The sequence below is a fragment of the Acomys russatus genome, chromosome 14, assembly GCF_903995435.1.
Source record: "Acomys russatus chromosome 14, mAcoRus1.1, whole genome shotgun sequence".
Classification (NCBI taxonomy): domain Eukaryota; kingdom Metazoa; phylum Chordata; class Mammalia; order Rodentia; family Muridae; genus Acomys; species Acomys russatus.
The window spans coordinates 26,282,054-26,302,914 of record NC_067150.1 but is presented as its reverse complement, the minus strand read 5'-3'; the positions used below and the strand labels follow the sequence as shown (position 1 = coordinate 26,302,914).

At 44.1% G+C, this 20,861-nt stretch overlaps 1 protein-coding gene across 3 annotated transcripts in view; it reads right to left on the bottom strand.

The window, feature by feature from the left end:
- Ets1 (ETS proto-oncogene 1, transcription factor) overlaps nucleotides 1–20,534 on the bottom strand; it is a 94,966-nt gene extending 74,432 nt beyond the window's left edge. Inside the window, exon 1 of one of the 3 annotated variants that reach the window (XM_051156138.1) lies at nucleotides 20,375–20,534. In XM_051156138.1, the coding sequence (XP_051012095.1) occupies nucleotides 20,375–20,483 (109 nt within the window). In that variant the 5' untranslated portion in view covers nucleotides 20,484–20,534. The remainder of the gene's footprint in view (nucleotides 1–20,374) is intronic. The other 2 variants (XM_051156136.1, XM_051156135.1) reach the window with 2 other exon arrangements.
- Nucleotides 20,535–20,861: the final 327 nt, after the last annotated feature.

The window sequence follows — 20,861 nt, the reverse complement described above, 5'->3', positions numbered from 1 at the left end:
AATTGAAATTGTCAGAACTGATTGTGTGTGTGTGTGTGTGTGTGTGTGTGTGTATGTGTGTGTGTGTGTATGTGTGCAAAACAAAAACAAAAACAAAACAACTGGCAGGAGACTAGGCTAGCCATTTCCGAACCTCATCAATGGCTCTAAAACTGATATTTTTCTCATGCCAGCTTCTGTGCTTAAAGCTTCTTTCTTGCTTTCTTAGACACAAGGGAAGAAAAAACTTTCCTTCCAACAGTTTTCAAGAAGACCCACACCTGGTATAATCACACTTGGGAGGCTGAGGGAAGGAGATTTGCCAAAAGGTTAATGACAGGATCAGTGAGATGACTCAGTAGCTAAAGGCTCTTGCTGCCAACCCAGATGACCTGAATTTGAGTCCCAGATTTCACACAGTGAAGGGGCAGAACCAACTCCCACAAGTTGTAGTCTACCTCAACCCACTCATAGTGGCACATGTCTACACACACACACACATACACACACACACAGAGTAATTAGAGAGATAGAGACAAAAATAGTAAAGCCAGCCTGACCTAGGGAGTGAGACATTGTCTCAAAATAGAAGGAGGAGGAGGGGGAGGAGGAGGGGGAAGAGGGGGAAGAAGAAGGGGAGGAGAAGGGGAGGAGGGGGGGAGGAGGGAGGAGGAGGAGGAGGAGGAAGAGGAAGCAGGACTACTAGCCAATCTTCTTAGATGGTCCACACAAGTTAGCAGGTGAGTATTTTACAAAACAACCCTGTATGGCATATGTCTCCCAAGAAATAGTTATGGGGTTCAAACTCAATAGAAGGAAAAGAAGAGAACATAAAGTTCTTTGTAAGATAGATTTTTGAACTATCCAATCCCCCAAATTCAAAAGCCATAAAAGTAATTAAATTAGTCTCACCCCCAACACCTTGGCTTTGCAGCAGAAGCCAATGGCTGAGGATCCTTGTGTGATTTTGTTGCTATGTATAACGCCATGCGTGGTGCTTTTCTTTGCTTGCTACTTACCATCATATGCTTTCTAATATTTATAGATATGTTCTACATGGAAAACCACGAACATGCAGACAATAAATAATAACAGTAAAGGAGCTTGTAACCTCTGACCTGAGACTTAGGGATGAAGCACAGTCCTTGGCCAGGCAAGCTTTCCTGTGTGCTAAAGTGGAATGGCCACTTGGTAATGATCACAATGGATTGATCAGACCAAATGCTGCCAGGCCATGAGCTCTTTTATTACCATCCTCTACCACACTGGGAGCACCTTTCCTTCTCAAAGGGTGTCTTAAGGAAAACTAATCCAAGACCTCTTAGACATGTTGAAAATAGGACAGTAAATAAGACAAAAAAGATCTGCATTTTTTTTTTTATAGATTTGTCTCCTCAAGATAGGCTTGGCATAGATATAAAACAGGCACTGAGTACTGAGTCTAGGAAAGTCATACCTGCTTATTCATCACAGATGTATCAAATAGCCTGCATTACACAAATAAGTTGTTAGTAACAAAGACAAGCAGAATCATAGCTGAAAGAAAATAATGATTGTAAATGAGTATAAATATGCCATTGTATTCATCAGAACAAAATAGTATGTGCACGTAATCTGTGAGTTTTAATGAAAGGGTTTAGAAGTTCAGAATAAACATATAGTTCATGTCTACACCGTCAAAGTTATTGAATAAAAGAATCAAGTACGTTGGATAAACACAGTATCATATAAGGTGTCAGAGACTAGCATTTGTTATGTGAGATAGAAATACTTGTTTTCTGAAAATAGCTGAAGTTTTGAGCAATTTAAAAGGCATATCAGAGAAATCAAGACATACAAGAAGCCTCTAATTAGAAGGAAGAACTTGCTAGGAGCAGTGTGCTGACAGCTCTTGTCAATACATTCTAGTTAGCATGTTATTTAAGCTAGCCATATAACTCTACAAACAGGATCCCCAACTAGGAAATATTTGTTTCATGTGGTCTTCAGTTTGGATCACTCTAAAGACTTCTGTTTTGTTTTTTTTTTTTGTTTTGTTTTGTTTTTGTTTTTTGAGACAGGGGTTTCTCCGTATAGCCTTGGCTGTCCTGGACTTGCTTTGTAGACCAGGCTGGCCTCAAAATCACAGCAATCCTCCTTCCTCTGCCTCCCAAGTGCTGGGATTACAGGCTTATCCTACCATGCCTAGCCACTCTAAAGACTTTGTAGATCAAACCTCAGCACTAAATATAAATAGAGACCTCTCCTTTTCTTTGACTCAAGTCACTCTCTGTGCCTGGTCTAGCATGGAAGCTCTAAGAGCATTTCTGGCCACTTCATTGCATAGCATCTCTGAGATACCCAAGAAGAGAAATGTCTCAGCCTCTCCATGTGTAGGGTGGGGACACTCTTTCCTAAGTGCTATTTAACTCCAATCCAAGACAGCTGTGCAAAATACTGAAGGCGCGTATTAGTTCAACTGTTTCAAACTATCCATATGTCTCATCTACCACTCTAAGACCTTTAACTGTGGTTTTCTCCTGTCATGCGTTTTGTCATTGTTCCGTGGATTTGTGTTAGGCAAGTGGAGTTCTCCTTGGGAAGTAGATATGGTGAGGTTCCAAGCGATATATCTGCCTGAGCTCAAGAATGGACCAAGGGAGGAATGAACTCCAGCTGCAGATCAGGAGAAGCGGGGGTTGGGGGGAGGGGGGCTCAGATCCCTTCCCATAGGAGCTAGTGGTGAGGGAAACTGACATGAAATGACTGAACTCATCCAGTGCTTGGTCCCGAAGCTGTTGAGGGGAAAACACTGGGAAGCCTTGGAAAATAAGAGCAGCTGTCCACAAAACCTGTGTTTCTGGTTGTTTTGCTTTCGTTTTCCATGCATTTGGGGATTCAGTGGTTACTGTGCTCCAGCAGAAATTTCATAATAATTGCAACTGGAGTTACAAACGCTGTGTTCTGGGAGATGCTTCACTGTCCTAAAGCAGCACATCCCAATTCACCACCAAAGCCATCTGCAAGAAAGGGAAAAAAATGGAACAAGCCAGGGAAGGGGCTTGCGGAGCAACTTCCCGTCCACTGCATACAGACAGCTTCATTATGAGGTACCTCTACTTTCCTTAGGCTCAGTGTTTATTACTTCCAAGTGCCCAGATTAAATATATTGACCTGTTACACCACTTGTCTGTGATAAACTTTGTAGGTCCAGGATGTTTACCAGCTGTTAGTGACTTTCTTTAAAATTTATCAAAGACAAAACAAGAATATTAAAGAAATGCCAATGTTTGTCTAAAATACACAAAAAAGGGCCTCCAATGAGATGTATTGACTGATTGATTAAAAAAAATACATACAAAGAAATTATACTTCAAAAGTCTTCTGGCTTTGTTGACTTCAAATACACTGAAGGAGTTTTGAAATGAAATATTGTTTGGTTGGGTTCCATTGTAACAAAGGAGGTGAGCAGAGGGCACCATGGTCCTGTTTATAGAGACGTAGAAATGGATAATCACTCGCATGGTTGGATTTACAGATTTTGTTTTCATCACAAGTCCCTCCCACCATGATCTTCATGAGGCCTTTCCCTGTTTCCTGTGCTTCTCCATCACTCACTGCAAGGTTGTGGAGATTCAGGCTGTCCTGAGCCTCAACTGAGAACCCGACACTTAAAATCAGTGACTCTTACAACAAACGACTTTAGCTATGTAAACTTGAACTTATCAGCTGTAAGATGGAATTAATAGTAACTCACAGGATTTGAGGTAAAATGCAAATAGCGTAATATATGTAAAATGTTAACTATGTCTGACTCAATGTAAACCATAAATAGTAGGTTTTTTCCCTTCAGGCTACATACACAAACACACCTACATACACAGCTTTGCACTCAAACATTCTTAAATCCTAAAAACATTTATTTATCAGAAAGAGCATTCTCGGGGTTATTCAATACAAATAATAATTTGTGTCCAAAAACCAAGAAAGCAGTTCATAAATGTTAGTGTATTTAAAATCTCTGTCCACAGAAACAGCCAGGCAATGGATAATAGTGGGATATAAACAGATTAGGTTTATTCTTAAAAAGGAAATTCTGTCATTTATTCTACAATGGCACGCAGAAATTAATTCAAAATAACCATAGACTTAAATGAAAAACTAAATTAGTACAACTCTGCAGGGAAAACTAGAAATAACTAATCTTCATGGCTTTCTCAACACACACATAAATAGATAAGTTATATCAAAATTAAAATCCATTTTTGTTGTGTGCCACAGGTTGTAACATTGGAAAAGGCAAAGAGTGACTCACAGTATGGAAGACGCACTTGCAAATTATGTGGCTAGTGAAAGACTTGCATCTCGGCATCCACAGACAGAACTTCTAAAACTCAGTAGTCAAAGAGATAACCCAGTGTAAAAGTGGCTCAGGGATTTGAATAGACAAGTCTCTAAAAACATTCTACAAGTGCCCAATAATTTATATATGCTCCGCGTTGTTAATGTTAAGGAACCCCATAAGGAAGTACTGCTCACATTCACTGTGTGGGTTCTAATCCCAAAAGACAACGAGTATTGTTGAGGATCCAGGGAAGGTAGAGTCCTCATGTGCACCTGATGGGAATGGAAAGTGGGCAGGCAACGTTACTCATAGTTTGGCCACCCTATAAAGAGTTAAACCGAGACGACTGAGAAATTCTACCCCAGGTCTATACCCAAGAGAAATGAAAACACATTCATGCAAAAAATGTGCACATGAATGTTCACAGTAGCATTATTTATAGTAGCCACAAAGTGGAAACTACCCAAATGCCCATCAAAGGTTGGGCAAAAAATGTGGCACAGCCATCTAACAGAAATGTTAATGATTAGAAAGGAATGAAATGTGGATTCACTTTGGAACGTGGATATGCCTTGAAGACTTAGGCTGAGGGAAAGAAGCCAGTCACAAAGGGCCATATATTGCATACCTCCATTTATATGTGAGCTCCAGAATAGTTAGATTCATAAAGACAGCCATCAAACACTGATTAGTGGCCAAGAGTGGAAAACATGCGGGACGTTGGCTGCTAATGCCCTGGGATGTCTTTTTTTTTTTTTTTTTTTTTTAATTTATTCTTGTTATATCTCAATGTTTATCCCATCCCTTGTATCCTCCCATTCCTCCCCCCCCCCATTTTCCCATTATTCCCCTCCCCTATGACTGTTCCTGAGGGGGATTACCTCCCCCTATATATTCTCATAGGGTATCAAGTCTCTTCTTGGCTACCTGCTGTCCTTCCTCTGAGTGCTACCAGGTCTCCCCCTCCAGGGGACATGGTCAAATGTGAGGCACCAGAGTACGTGAGAAAGTCATATCACACTCTCCACTCAACTGTGGAGAATATTCTGACCATTGGCTAGATCTGGGGAGGGGTTTAAAGTTTACCTCCTGTATTGTCCTTGACTGGTGCCTTAGTTTGAACGGGACCCCTGGGCCCAAATCTGCCTATCATATTGTTCTAGTTGTAGATTTCTAGGACCCTCTGTATCCTTTTATTTTGCTATTCTCCCATGCATCTCTCATTTAGAGTCCTGGGATGTCTTTTTAAAGCCACAACAGTGTTCTAAATTTCAATTGTGATGTCGGTTGCTCACTACTATAGCTATACTAAAAATAATTCTTTAAAAATGAATTTTATAACAAAGCCTCATGGGGAAACTACAGTGGCCTATTGACAACACATGGCTTGGGGCCATTCCATCTGGTAAATTCCAGGGAATGTTCCTTCTCTTCGTCAGTATTTACTATTGAATAAAGCTTCCTTTAAATATGCCTGCCTCCAAAACATGCATTTTAAAGGAGTCAATTGATACATATATTTATATCGATATTTAATTTATATCAATATCCCTGTAAACTTATCTCAATTGATGATTACTTAAAGAAAAATAAAGTAACTTCAGTTTTCCAGAGGCGAAGGCAAGAGAAATAAAAGGAAAAAAGGAATTTCTCATCATCTAAAAACACCTTCCCCGTGGGGTCTATGAACATCATCTTAAGACCATTTATTTAACCAAAGTTCAGTGGGGGGAAAAAAAAGTCTAACATTTCCATGACCTTCTTTTCTAAACTTCCTAAGTGGCTTAGAGAGAGGCTGCCTGGGGAACTCCAAATGGAACCTAAAAATATTATCTTCTGGCTTTATAAACATCAGGAACACTAATGAAGTGAGGGGCAGCAGGCCCAGGAATGGACTATCTCATTCAGGTTGGGAGGAAGGGTGTGGGGGGGTTGGGTAAGCCGAACACATCCCTAAAGGCAAGCAAGAAGGCCACGGGGGCCAGACTGGGGCCAGGGAGGTGAAAATCAACACAAAGTAGAAAGAAAAGAATAACAGTGATCTGGGATACATAAAGCAGAGCCTGGGTGACCACTATTCTAAACACCAGTAAAACAAGCCCTTTGTGAGCCAGACCGTCCAAGTTTGGAGAGATGAGTGCTCCACCGGTCAATCTTGCTGGATCCCCATTTGCGCTTCACTTGGAGGCCACCTGGAAAGTCATACTGTGCTGGTCTCCCCTCTGCAGTATAAACATTCCTCCCGCTGTTCCTTCCTCCCTAGTGCTCAAGGGACACTGCCCGGCATGCTTATGTCTGCCTGAGTTCTCTATCAGGTCCTGTCAGGGACCTTGAGGTCTGAGAATGACTCGTGGCCACAGCACCTCAAGACACATCCGTGCAAACACACATGGATGCGGAAGGGGTTCTCTCAGCTCCTTCTTCTCCTGGACTTGCGAGGAAGTCAATAAATTCCCTCTGAAGTTACTTAGAAGCAGTTTTCTACAACTAAGAAACAAAAAGAGCCATAAATGATGCTCCGGTTTACATAGGAAGGAGAGAGTCAGCAACAGCCAGTTTTCTAACATGGTAATGATGCACTCACCAAGCCAAAAAAAAAAAAAAAAAAGAAAGAAAATTAGATTAAAGATTAGGACACCATGCAAGGAACACGCTGTCACCCAGGGACCCTAACCAGCAGCAGGTGGATCTCTGTGAATTCCAGACCAGCCTGGTCTACAAAGCGAATCCAGGACAACCAACGCTACACAGAGAAACCCTGTCTTGAAAAAACAAAACAAAAAAGCCCCAAAACAACATCAATAACAAAAACCAGGGACCCTATGTGTAACCCAGCTTCATCCAGAAAAACACCCAGGGAAACACCCCCACGGGTTAAAGCTCAGATGATATGACCAGATCACTTTTCCTACTATTCTTTAATTTGTAAATCATCTCCAAAGAAGTGCATTGTTTCCATAGTGACTACTTTAAAGGGTAAAGCATGCATGGGACATGGGTGTGTGTGTGTGTGTGCGTGTGTGTGTGTGTGTGTGTGTGTGTGTGTGTGTGAAAACTGATAGGCCATAGTCAGAAAGAAGACAAAGATTGTGTTAGACATGACCAACCATCATGGGTTCTCTCTACTCTTTCGTTCAAAACTTCTACTTGAGTCATAGAGAAGGAGGAACTATTTTTTTCCCTCTGCCCACTACTCCATGGACACTGGACTTCCCAACTGGAAGGCATAAAAGGAGTAAAGAACCAATAATTGGAAAGATGCAGAATTCCATTGTCAGCCATTTTGCTCTAGCCCCACACCCTAACCAGGTGAGTTCCCAACACCAGCACAGCCAGCTTTTCCTTTGTCCCTTAGAGTAATCTGGATCCAGTGGCTTCTCTTCATACTTGATACCCTCTGTGCACTCCTAAAGCACCCCACCAAATTCCCTTTAAAAAGCTTTGAAATTTACATCCTATATAATAGAACCAGATAGACAATAATAAACACTTTTTCAACTCCTTCTGAAATATCCTTTTGAAAAGCAATATTCTTAAAAGGCATTTGAGAGGAAGTAGCTCACAAACCCCTTTAAAAACTAATCTCAAAGTCGGCCTTTCTCCTAGCTAATCTAAACCTCCCCCGCCCACCCCTCACTTAATACCATGTTTTCCTGAGGCTATTTTAAGAAGACTTAAACGTATACCACTATTTAATCTTAATTGATTTTACTTAGTTTCAATTCACTGAATACTTAAACTCAATTTTTGTTAAAAAAAAAAAAAAAAACAAAAACAACAACAACAACAACAAAAAAACCAACCAAAAAACAAACAAAAAAACACAATTTTTTTTTTTTAAGTAAAAGTTAAAGGAGGGAAGGGAATACTTGTATGTATCTGGCATCTTATTCTGTGTTATATTGTAACAAAATACCTGAAGCTGGCTACACAGTAAAGGAAAGAGGCTTGTTTATCACACAGTTACAGGGCAGAGGGGATAACCACCAACTCTGCTCTGATAAGGTCCTCATAGCAAATGAAGTCACAGTGGGGGAAAACACTGAGGGACAGGAGGCTGATCATGTGGCTGCACTCCGCTAAGAACAGCCCGATCCATGCTAAGGATCCATGGAATCACTTGCACCCCAGAGGCCTCTAGAAGCCATCTCTTAGCCTCACAGAAGGGGCCCGGGTTCTAGCCTGTGGAACTTCACGAACATTCTCAACCACGTCCAAATTGTAATGCCAGGTACAGCATGGATGACACAGGACACCGAGGCTGGGCATATCCACGTTCCCAGATGCATCCTTTCTCCTTACCTGTGTATTTAATAATAACAACAACAACAACAATAATAAACAACTTGGGAAAACTCCTTGAGATAAAAATAGAGAGCAAAACAAAAATGTTCCATCTCAAAACCTCTAAGATCAGAAAGGAGTGCTCAGAAAGCAGATGGGAAAGCGATTGTTTACTGAGGAAAAAAAAAATGGAATTTCCCTCCTCCATCACCCACTCAGTTTGGCTGAGAGCAGCAGGCAGCCCTGGGGACTGAGGTAGCTGCTGAATCCAGAGCCCAGCCCTTCTCCTGCCTTCTTCCCCCAGCCTTGCTCTCAGATGTGTCAATTCTAGTCTTTGCCAGGCACTCCCTCCAGCTCCCAGCTCCCAGCTCCAGAGCTGCAGCCCTCCATCACATTGAGTTGAAAATAAAGAGATGCCTTTCCTAAAGAATCCACCCACAAATAATCTCATTACCCCTAGTGTTTGCATTTATACAGCAGACATCTTCTGCCAGAAGGAGAGGAGAGAGAAAAAAAAAATCACTCTATACTCACTCACAGGGAACAGCTGCAAGGAGAGAAACGGTATTCAATTCATTGTGCAAAAAATTCAACAATGGCTACACTGCACTTTTAAAAGCCTTTTGATAGTAAAACCCACAGGGAACAGCCCATCCTGTGCGCTGAAAAGCAGCTTTCCCACAATTAGTCCCTTTATTCAGGTCTGAGCATTCTGTGTAAACTTCAGCACGTGCTACGGACACTGTGGACGGCTTCAAGGGTATAACCTTTCAGAAACTTTGAACACTAGCCTGCTCACAAAGCTGTCCGCAGGGCGGGGCGGGGGTGGAGGGGTGGGGGGAGAGTCCAGGGTGAGAAGCCAAGGGGAGTGGGATACTTAGGTGAAGAAGAAGAAAATCCTGCAGCTGAATCCCAACAAAGGAAGACCCACTCTCCGCACAAGCCTCGCAAATTACTGGGTTTATTCGTGCCCTCAAATAACCAGTGTTGGAGAAAAAAAAACCGGAGTGGAGAGCCAAGAGTAATCAGGGGACAGTGGATCATTTCCCTGTCCCATCTCTGAGGTTTTCATGGGTCTCTGATTTGTAGGAAAGCGAGCTTTCATTGCCTTATCTTGGCAAGAGACTTAGGAGGAGGTGACAATGAAGAGTGAAAAAAAACTGTCCGGACAGATACAGTTTCTACCGTGATAGAGAGAACTGACTATGAAGCAAACTCAGTTTAACTTCTCTACCTCTGCTGTCTTTATTTTCTTCTTCCCTCCCCCGCTCCCTTCTTCCTCAGAATTATAGTTGGGTTTTTCATTCACCGCATGGGTTCAATGGGAATATCATCTTCCTAGGAAATGCAGCAGAAGCAAAAGACATACAACCAGGAGCCTTGGCGCCCTGGCGATGTGGAGAAGAACAACAGTTCCCCCTCTCATCTCTAGGAAAGGCATTCTCGGAATAAGATTGTTCAAACTCATTTTACCAGGGAACAGGCATAGGCATATCTGATACTTTTCATCAAGAAGAAAGTATGGAAGCAAACATACTCAGAAATCCTACCTGGAAACTCAACAGGCTCTGAAGCAGTCAAAACACAGAAGAGTCAAAAATGAGTAAAAGTTTCTGTTGTGATCAACTAGTTTTATTGTTCGGGAAATTTAAAGTCAGAATTTTCAGTTAAAAGAGAATGATGAAATGCCTATAGGCTCCAGATTTCTTTTTTCTCCCTAATCTCCCCTGGGCTCTTTAGGACAGTCTACAGACATATCTGACTCCAGATACAGCTGGCCACTTTCTATAAATTCCCAATATTTGGCCCAAGATCACCAACCAGCCCTAAGTCTTGATCCACTAGGAATGCTCATCTAACAGACTAATGAAAGATAGAAACACTACACAATGACTCGAAGGCCAAAGTAGAAGGCTTCATGTAGAATAACCAAAGAGTCCATGGAGGGTAACTGCTCTCTAGAATGGAGAGGTCTGAAAACCAGTTGTCTAAGTGAACTTGTAGCAACAGACCCTGGTCAGCAGCTTCAAGGAAAGTCAGAGATCAGATATGAGGGCTGAGGCTCCAAAGGATGATGCCTAGGCAGAGGCAGATGGCTGGGACTGGGTAACACTCAACAGTTCACCTGTCAGTGTCACCTTTATATATTCTGACGGAGTAGGGAGAAAGTTCCAGACATCACTACCACCACGTGTTCTCCTATTGTATGAGATGAGGGTGGTGGGCACAATTGATGACCCTCTAGAGAGTCGAGAAGCAGACTCAAGATGTATCCTGACCGGCACAAAGCAAGGCAGAAAGATGAGCCTGGACACTGGGCAAGGCCACGATTCTTATCTCCAAGACAATGGGATGGAAACAATTTCCAGACTTAAATACAATCTCTGGGGATCCCACCAGAGCGTTGGAAAGGGATTTGGAGGAAGGAAGTTGACACCAGTGAATTCATTCCTGTTAAACAAGATATGCCCCAATGTGCTCTCCCTATCTGCTGCGGTGGGGCCCCTTCTTACTGCAGACGTTCCTAAGTTCTCTGGAGTCTCAGATCATTTTGAGAAGCAGGTGAAAGCAAAATTCTTGCATGTAATTTTTTTTTTTTTTTTTTTAGCAAGATCATGCTTTCCTAAAACTCAGTTCTTACCAAAATAAATAAATCCTGTGACCATCAACAGGTCTAAGACTTGGTAGGAAGGTAATGTACAGAAGGCCCAGGCGGTTAGGGCCTTTTCTATAGATGTTTAAATCACTGGTGTTTCTGCTTCCCAAGCCCTATTTGACAAAGTCTACAAGGAAGGAGTCCCAGCTTGCCAAGCAAGTCACTTTGGAGGTTGAAGTTTGGATCCCACCTGAAAGAACGAATAGGGGTTCTGGGAATCTGTTTTGTTAAAAACAAAACAAAACAAAAAAACAAAAACAAAAAAACCAAGAGTCTTCAAAGGCCATGAGCAAGTCTTAATAGGATGTTCAGGAATCAAAAGCAGATCCCTATAAAAATATACAGTGGTGCAGAGAAGAGAGGGCTTAGCTCTCCAGACAGTGAGATAGGGCAGGGTCTAAGCAGAAAGGCAGAGGCCACGCACAGGGGCAGGTTCTGAGGGCCAAAGGCTGCCCACACATCGGGGGAGAGGTGATCGCTCCCACAGTGCAATTAGGCCTCCTGTTTGACCCCTGACTTCTGCCTCATGGGATATTTATGTGCTCTGGACAGACAGCTAGGGGCCATAGGAAGGAAGACAGACTCTGAAGGCCCTTAGTAGGAAAGAACTAGAGGGAGGGAAAGGAGGAGGTGGAGGAAAGGATGGAGGGAAGGTAGGAAAGGGGCAACATGGAGGAATGGAAAGAGGTAGGCAGGCCTGTAGGCTTGCAGGCAGGCAGGCAGTGGGCAGGCAGGCAGGCAGTGGGCAGGCAGGCAGGCAGGCAGGCAGTGGGCAAGCAGGCAGACAGGCAGACAGGGAGTGGGCAGGCAGGCAGGCGGGCTGGCTGGTTTAGCATTCACATTAGTCTGTGAAATCTTGAATTAGCTTTCTCTGTAGCCATGCCTGGTCCTTGATCATTTCCACATACAGTCTGGTTTGTTTTTTGTTTTCTGTGCTGCAGTAATTCTTCAAGGTTGGCACTCTGCTATTACAAATTAGGAAAATGAAGTTCAGAAAGGTAGCAGGGTTTGTCGGTGGGTTGCAGGTCTAAAAGTTGGGTCTTGGCAGTCAGGCTCTTGTTTCTCTCTGAAGAGCAGGGTCTCTCCTGTGTACTGGGGCAGGGAGTGGTGAGCTTGCTTGCTCTTGCACCTACCTAGAACTCCCACGAGTCTCTTGCAAACTAAATCTAATCCCAGTATCTCATCTGTTCCAACCATCTATTTCTTAAGCAGATGTGCCACCACAAACCAAGGGAACAGTAGGCAGGCCAGGCAGGCCATGCCTCTCCCCTCCCAGAGTCAGCCTTGAAGCTGCCAAGCCTGGGCCTGGCCGCTCCACATTGGGGGCGGGCAGCTGGGGTGCTGCCTGGCTGGCAGTGCCGGGGTTAACCAGGCAGTCCTGCGGAGCAAAGATTTCTGTTTTATTTCAGCGGGGGAAGTGTGTGCTGCCTGATTAGCTGGATGGTTTCCTCTTTTCCCATAACCTCCAGACCCCCACGGCCCAAGTGTTTACTCTCTGAAATAAAAAATCTGCTGGTGTTTTTCTTTTTGTGTGCTCGTGTATTTTGGGAGGATTGCAGAGGAGGAAGGCGGGGTCGGGGTGAGGGACCAGCCCGGGGGAAGGGAGGGCGCTGCCTCCAGCTGCAGAAGCTGCTGCTCAAGAAAGCAACTTCTTAACGAGGGAGCTGGTCTCTTGCTCTGGCAGCTATAAACACACTGAACATCTGGAGGCAGAGAGTCTCTCCCGGCCAGACGTGAGCGCCACAGGCTGTCCCTGCCTGGCCGTCCCCACCCCCTCGGCTCTCACACCCCCTCGCCGCTCAGCTCCAGCCCTCTCACATCATCCACCCACCCGACGATTTCCATTCACAGAGATCCGCAGCGCCGGCTAGCAACCGGCCCACGGGAGCAGAGAGGAGACGAACAGGCGACACCAGGCAGCAGTGGCCGCCCCGCCCCCGCCCCGTTCCAGAAGAGGGGTCAAACTGCTAGAATCCAATAAGAACTTGGTGCCCCCGGGACCTTTTCCCAACTCGGACTAAATAGTTGCGGTTTGAAAAAGTTAAGAGAACTTCTCCCTCCCCCCTCCAGAGCCCCCTGGGAGTTGCAGTGCAATGCTGTTACTTCCTTGACTTTTTTTTGGAAACAAGGAGTTTATCTATCAGGTGGTCAGGCCAACAGCAGGCTTACGTGCTAATTGTCACTGTCCTAGGCCTGCTGAGGTAAGAGGGCCTCTTTCTGCACCTAGGTCTCCTTCCTTTCCCAGCACCCTTAGAGGGGATTCATTCTCTCATAAACACAAAGCCCCAGCCCACCCTCCCCCACCTCCCCTTGCATCAATCCAGTAAGCCCCAATTCCTAACTGCCCTGGACTCTTCTTCCTGGGTGCACTTCTCTCTTTGCTGGGGGAATGAGTTATAATGAAGGGTAATGTTGGCAGATGTAATATATGTGTAATATATGATATGGGGGGAGGGGAGGGAGAGAGGAGAAAGGAGGACAAGGAGGAGGAGGAAGGAGGGAGTGGGAGGGCAGGATGCACCAAGGGGCAATGAGACTCATTAGGTCAGAGTCATGCCCCTTAGGGTGGGCTTGGTGGCGCAAGCCTTTAATCCCAGCAGAGGCAGAGGCAGAGGCAGGCAGATCAACCGTAGTTCGAGGCCAGCCTGGTCTACAAAGGGAGTCCAGGATAGCCAAGACTACACAGAGAACCCCTGTCTCAAAACACAAGAAGAAGAAGAAGAAGAAAAAGAAGAAGAAGAAGAAGAAGCAGAAGAAGAAGAGGAGGAGGAGGAGGAGGAAGAAGAGGAGGAGGAGGACAAGGAGGAGGAGGAGGAGGAAGGAAGGAAAGAAAGAAAGAAAGAAAGAAAGGAAGAAAGAAAGAAAGAAAGAAAAAGAGTCATGCACCTTCTTGCTTCATGGATATCAAAAAAGCACAGGGGGCCGACAATAACAGAAGAGTCTGTGGTAAGCAGATTTGGGGCCAGGCTCACCTACGCCCCGATCCTGGCACATGCTTAAAGCCCCTTAGACATGTGACGGGATAGGGTGCGTGACAAGACTGTTCAGCCTCAAGCGTTCGTAGGCACCCTCCTAATCAGGGCAGTTAGGCCTGGTCGTCTGTGACAAATGAAAGTTGAGACAGGATTATAGTTAGCTCTTTCTGAGACAACCCAGCTGCCAAATGAGAGTCAGAGCAACCCAAGCTGCCTATCTCCCTCAGTGCTCAGACCCTATTTGCATAAAAGAGGAGCATTCCCCAGTGCTAGGCTATATAGCCTGTTCCAGTCCAGCCAGGACTGCATACAGACTGTCTCAAAAAAATAAGTAAATAAATATTTTAAAGAAAATGATAAAAACAGATTAGCTGCAAGGAACTGCCTTTTGAAAGTTTACACTGCTCCCCAGTGAGTTGGAAAAATCAAGAAAATTCAATAAAACGTTGAGGATGGGGGTCCCTGAGGGACTCCTCATTCACCTTACTATAGGGTACCTCAAGTCTCTGACAGGACCAGCCCAGTATTCTGTCTAGGACAGATCAGTCCAATATTGTACTATCCAGTGTTACAAATCCAGGACACTCACAGGCTCATGGGCTTAGAACTGTTTTAGAAGAACAAGGAAATCTTTTTTGTAAAAAAAAAAAAAAAAAAAAAAAGTGCTCTAGAAAAGAAAAATGTGTGCTGAAGAAAGACAGAACCTGTATGTGCGGCAGATGGAGCTTAAAATGATGGTTTTTAAGCCCTGTGGCCATCAGACACAATCAGCTGAAAGAACAAACCTGCTATGAGCATAAACACTTCAGAGGAAGGTGAGTCTCCATTGAAGTCATGCTGGCGTGTCTTCAACACTTGAAAGCCAAACTGGAGTCTCCTGCTTTCCCACTGAAACATCCCACCTGGCTGTCAGCAGCCATTTCCAAACACTGCCCAGGTTTGATCCCTCCCAGCCGCTGGGCCTGAAGACGGAGCCCTGGGAAAGCCCATGAACCTGGCCTCTCAACATGTCTCCCACACGAACGTCTACAGTTTATTTGGGAAAGACATTTTTTTTTTTCAGCTCCACCATTTTATTAGTACATTTGTTTTAGAAATTTTAAATAGTGAGATCCAAAGTCACCCCCCTGATCCTGCCAAGCTTGTGTCATATTTAAGTGTGGTATTCCATGTGGGAACCATTTGTTCTATCACAAAAAAAATAAAATGTGCCCCACATACACAATTTCTTTTTTAAAGTTGCTTGCAGGCAAGGACGGTGCCTTCTATTTCCCTGTCTGTATTCTTAGGACCCACCACGTGCCTCTGGCCATCAAATGAGTTCAACCAATCAGTGGGTCACTTTCTGACTCAACCCTTAGACATTTTGGATTTGCAAAAATATACTTTACCGGACAATGAGTCAAAAGGCGCTTGAAGACTATGGTTTACAATAGCAAGCGTGCACACCAGGTTTACTGTGTGCTGACATGCTTCACGCTTCGCAGGTATGAACTGGGTGGTTCTCAGAGTGCAATCTCTGGACTTCCAGCAGTAATAACAGGGGCAGCTCCTGGAAGTGTGCAAGGACCAAACACTCTTCTGTCCTAACCCTGGAATGGAGCATGAAAGCCTGTGCTTGAGCAGACGCTGGAGTTTCTAGTTCAATGAGTCTAGAGCAAGACTTAAAGTTTATCTCTCTAAGATTCAATCCTCCTCCTCCTCCTCCTCCTCCTCCTCTTCTTCTTGCTGCTGCTGCTGCTGGCATAGGAAGAAGATCAAGTTGCCCAAGGTCACACAGTGAGGAAGATCAACTATAATCTAAGTGATCTCCTATAGTGTTTTTTTTTTTTATTCCAAACAGCTGAGAAGCAGCAGGATTTGGTGCAGGCAGGTAAATGAAGGTTTTAGTGCACTCAGCAACCAAAATATACCAAACTGCATTATATAAGGACAAAAGCGATGGCTGGTAGATCAAATCAAGGGCTGTGGTGACAGGGATGAAACCTGCTCTCTTTCATGCTCTGTGGTCCGTGCACTGCCTCCAAGCTCACACAGGTATTTGACTTGGGTGTACATGATCAAAATGCCACTGTCAAAAACTGGGACAATTCAAGACCAAATCTATCCCTGTATTTGAAAAATAAAACCTGAAATGAAAAACAAAACAAAACAAAACAAAAAACAAAAGTGATGATATCACTCTGGAAGAGGGCTAGGGCATTGTGTTTTCCGACGCATGCTATGGTCACTCATGATGGGCCCAACCGAGAGGCTGAAATCACATATGGACAGCTGGCAGCTATGGCTGAACCATGGTCATGTTTGTCTCCATGTCTCTGATTTCTAATTCCCAATAGAAGACTAGCTTTGCCTGCCTCCAGTCAGGACTGAGCTCCATCTCTGATTTCTAATTCCCAATAGAAGACGAGCTTTGCCTGCCTCCAGTCAGGACTGAGCTCCATTTCAAGGCTTACTGTTTTATGTGAGAATGGCTGTATCTACCCTGCTACTTCTCAACGGGTCTGTGGGCAGGAACTAGCCCTAACAGCTCACGACAGCAACAGTTTAGTGAGCTCTCAGAGACAGGGAGCAGGAGCCTGACACACACAGCCATTCTTGTTATGATGATGGAGAGGGAGGTGCTGAAGCTGAGGGGCAGAACAGAGGAAGGGAACAGAAACAAGGCAGGGTCAGTGGGCTGCACTCCAGGCAGACTATAAACAGTAACAGACATTACAGCCCTGGCTTGTGTAAGGAGCTCCATTGATTCACAAGGTTCCCTGACAGAAGGATGCCTAGAAGCTGAAACAGAAAGGGCCCATTCATTCATGCAGAACACCAGCCCTCAGGCCCCCATTGGCTCTCCATAATGGCTCCCGGCTGATAGCGAGGAGGGGGCCCACGGCAGAGGGAGGAGGAGGTAAAAATGAAAGAAAATGATGACTGCAAGATCGTTGTGAAGCAATGTACAGCTGCACAGGCAATTGCATGCAAATTCGACTTCCCTTTTTAGTTGTAGCGAATGTCCTCAGAATCACGTATTTTTCTCTCACACCATTTCTTCTCTTCTCCTTCTCTTGTAATTTTCTGAGCTCCCTACTTCTCTGCCCCTTCTCCTTCATCTTTCATCTTCTCTTCTCAAGACCACCTCCATCTCTAGCGATGCCCACCTTTTTTTTTTTCCTGTCAGTTCCACGCGTCTCAATTTTCCTCATCTATTTCTTTTTACCTATTCCTAGCTTTCCTAGTTCCCGGGGCTCTCTTTCTCTTATTAGTGAGCCTTTCCGTATTTAAGGCTTAGCTCAGCTTTATTCTCTGTTGCCCTCCCCCCTTCCATTGCTCTCCTCCTCAGCCTCTGCCCCTTCATGAATGAATGACAACAATGCTCTGATGAAGGCCACTGTGAGGGAGGCTGGGTGTTCATGGCTGGCCCCTCCTGTCAGTATTCCAGTCACTGACAGATGTGCAATCCTTGGAAAAGAAGTCCATTCATTCATCCGTTCTGAGAGCACAAACGTGAGGCAGAGCAGCGATGGGAAGCAGCCATGAGTCCGAGGAGGGGAAGGAAACTGAAGTTATAAATAGGATGAAAGAAGATGGGGAAAAAGCCTAGAGTAATTTTTTTCTCCCTTTCTTTTTATTCCGCACATCTACACACACACACACACACACACACACACACACACACACATGCCACAGCTGGAGAAATCATTCATTTGTTCATCCACGTCTTCATCCTCCTTCTTTATAACCCCACAAATGCCTTCCAAACGACAACCGATGGCTGAGGAGAACTGGACAGCGGCCCAGAAAGAGATCCTGCAGCTCCTTTATGTAGACATGGCTCACAAGGTAAAGATAGACAAGGCAAGCTCAAGGTTCTTGCCAGAGCTTTCCATCAGAGGGAGCCTAAGGAAGTAGGAGCTACTACCTCTATTTGCAAACAGATTGCCAGCCGCTGGTAGGGAGCCAGACCCATGGAAGCTGTCTGTCGTTCAACATGCAATGGATGACATTTCGGCCCATTCTAAGAATGGTTACTATTCCCATCCCAAAGCCACATGTCCAGGCAACTCCAGCTTCTGTCCTGTAACCATAAGCTTTGGGACAAAGCACTATATCACACTGCTAACAACTCTTGGCATTTTGAAGCTAAGAACAGCTTGAATTGTTATTCATATATTTTATAGAAACTGTCTCTCTGGCTCTTGAAGTAAAAAATGTTTTAAATTTCGAGAACATTGGCAAGAAGGACAATAAGATGTCATCACGAGTAATGTTCCCCCTCAGTTAAGAAACAGAAAGGCTATATCTCTTTGTTGGGAAGAAAAGATATTCTCACCTTGAGGTTAAGGGCAAGTATGCAGAGAAACTCAGATGCAAATAATATTCAGCTTGTAATAAGTGGAATGCCATCAGAGCAAAAGCTTAAGGCAAGTAGCTTTAATCACAGCTGCATTTAGTGAATAAAAACTCTAAGGCTGCTGGGCATGGTGATACACACCTTTAATCACAGCACTTGGGAGGCAGAGACAGGATGATCTTTGTGAGTTCAACACCAGCCTGGTCTACAAAACAAGTCCAGGACAGCTAAGCTACACAGAGAAGCTCTGTCTCAAAACCCCAAAACAAACAAACAAACAAAATGCTAAGGCTTGTGACATTAATAGTATTCAAAAGTTATGTAGACCTGGGCACACACAACAATGTGGGTCTTCTGATTTTACAGATGAAGTCTAATTTGTTCAGAATTTTACTGGACCACTTTTTTTGTGTGTCTTTACACCTTAAATCTTGAGGTCTAACCTTTGTATGAGCACAGAACTCTCTCAACCTCTTTGTGTAATGGGTACACAGCTGAGAAGTTTGTTGTATGCTTTTGGCCACTTTTAAAACCCAACGATGCCAAAAATAAAAGGACATCATAGATGTTACTACATCTGCCTCCCTGTTGGGTGTCAAAGAGTCCTTCAAATATCACTGTCCACTGAGAAACAGAATATTGATGCCATTCTGTCTTGCCAGGATGAACCAGGAACCATGAAGTGCCTCCCATACTGTCCCGCCCACCACCGTACACTCCTGCCTGGGCGAAGCCCTGTGCTCTGTATCCCTCCCTTCCTCTCTGCTTCAAGATGAAGCACGGACAACCAAGCAGATACTTTGTTTCATTCTCTCACTATTTTACAAGCTACTTTCTATAAGTCAGGAGGATACTGAACAACCACCACAACAAAGAATTCCACTTCGATTTCAGAAATTATTCCCAGGCTCATAGCTTCACCTGTGTAATTCCTGAGAATTACATATTTCAATATGTCAGAGCAATGACATTTCTTATGGTACAAATTTTAACCTGATAGAAAGTTTTGACAGATTTTGTTTTGTTTATTGTCATACACACAGCATATATTTATAGACACATCGCATACATTATATTTTATGTATGCCATTATAACTTGGTCTCAAGGACAATTAAACTCAGAGGCCCAAATTCAAGTTTTACATTTATTATTTTCTTCAGATGCTAATAAGTAAACCAAGGCTAATGGAATACAAAAGCAACAGAATACAACCCTGAAAACAGAACACTGATAAGTTGGGACTGCTTTGGTTGGTCCTGGGGCAAGCAAGCAGATTTGCTACAGACAGGTCCCCTGGGAAGTCTCACTCCAGCTCAGGAGAGGGTGGCCTTGTACCCAGCAAGTCAGAAAGAAGGATCAAGGAAGCTGCTGGCAAAGGTGGTTGGGGAGGGGGACAGGGGTGTTGGAAAGAGAACCACAGATGCCAGTGGAGAGTAAAAAGATCATGATGAAAAACGAAAGAAGTTCCATCCTGAAAATGGCTAGTCCATTTCATCGTTTACCGTTTATGATGTTAAAACGTGTTTGTCAACAACCATCCTAAAGGGTGGAAAGCGCACAGAAGGAACGAAACTGTTTACAGAACAGAGACCGGAAGCAACCCCTCCTGGGCCAATTAGTAGAGTATCACCTTCCTGTTGGACAATGAAGTAGCACAGAGTTATTGAGAAGACGCGGGGCTTTCCAGGAGAGAACAATAGCATCTGAATCCATGTACGCTGTGCGGTGTCCTTTCACAGAACACAGCCCTCAGCAGATTGCTTTCGCCCTTCAGCTCTCTCCTCATTCCCGCTTTTGTTTATGTTCCTACCTGAGCCACAGTGTTCAAGGCCGGTGGGAACTTCCTGAGTGGCCGTCTCATCCCAGAGTGGATAAAGAAGTCTTTGCTGATGATAACTAGACTGGAAACCACAGGTCATTCGAGGATCTTCAAAAATGTTGATAGGCCCCTGCCTCTGTGACCAGTGAAAATAAAATGGCACGCATTAGGAGAAAACACTTTATAGTTCACCCTTATTATAAATATGGCGTCACACTATCTAATCACAGATATCCAGGGACCATTTGTCACTCAGAACCTGCCATTCATTCTCACACACTTTGCCCTCCAAACTCACAAGGAATGAGAGGAACTTCTGATTTAGACTATGACTCCCATCCATACTTTCATATATTTTATTTTATTCCCATCCATACTTTCATATATTTTATAAGCTTCAAAAACATTCACAGTGAATAGAATATTGACCATCTCAGACTTAACACAGTCTGGGTCTTTTCTGTTAGTGTTATCTCCC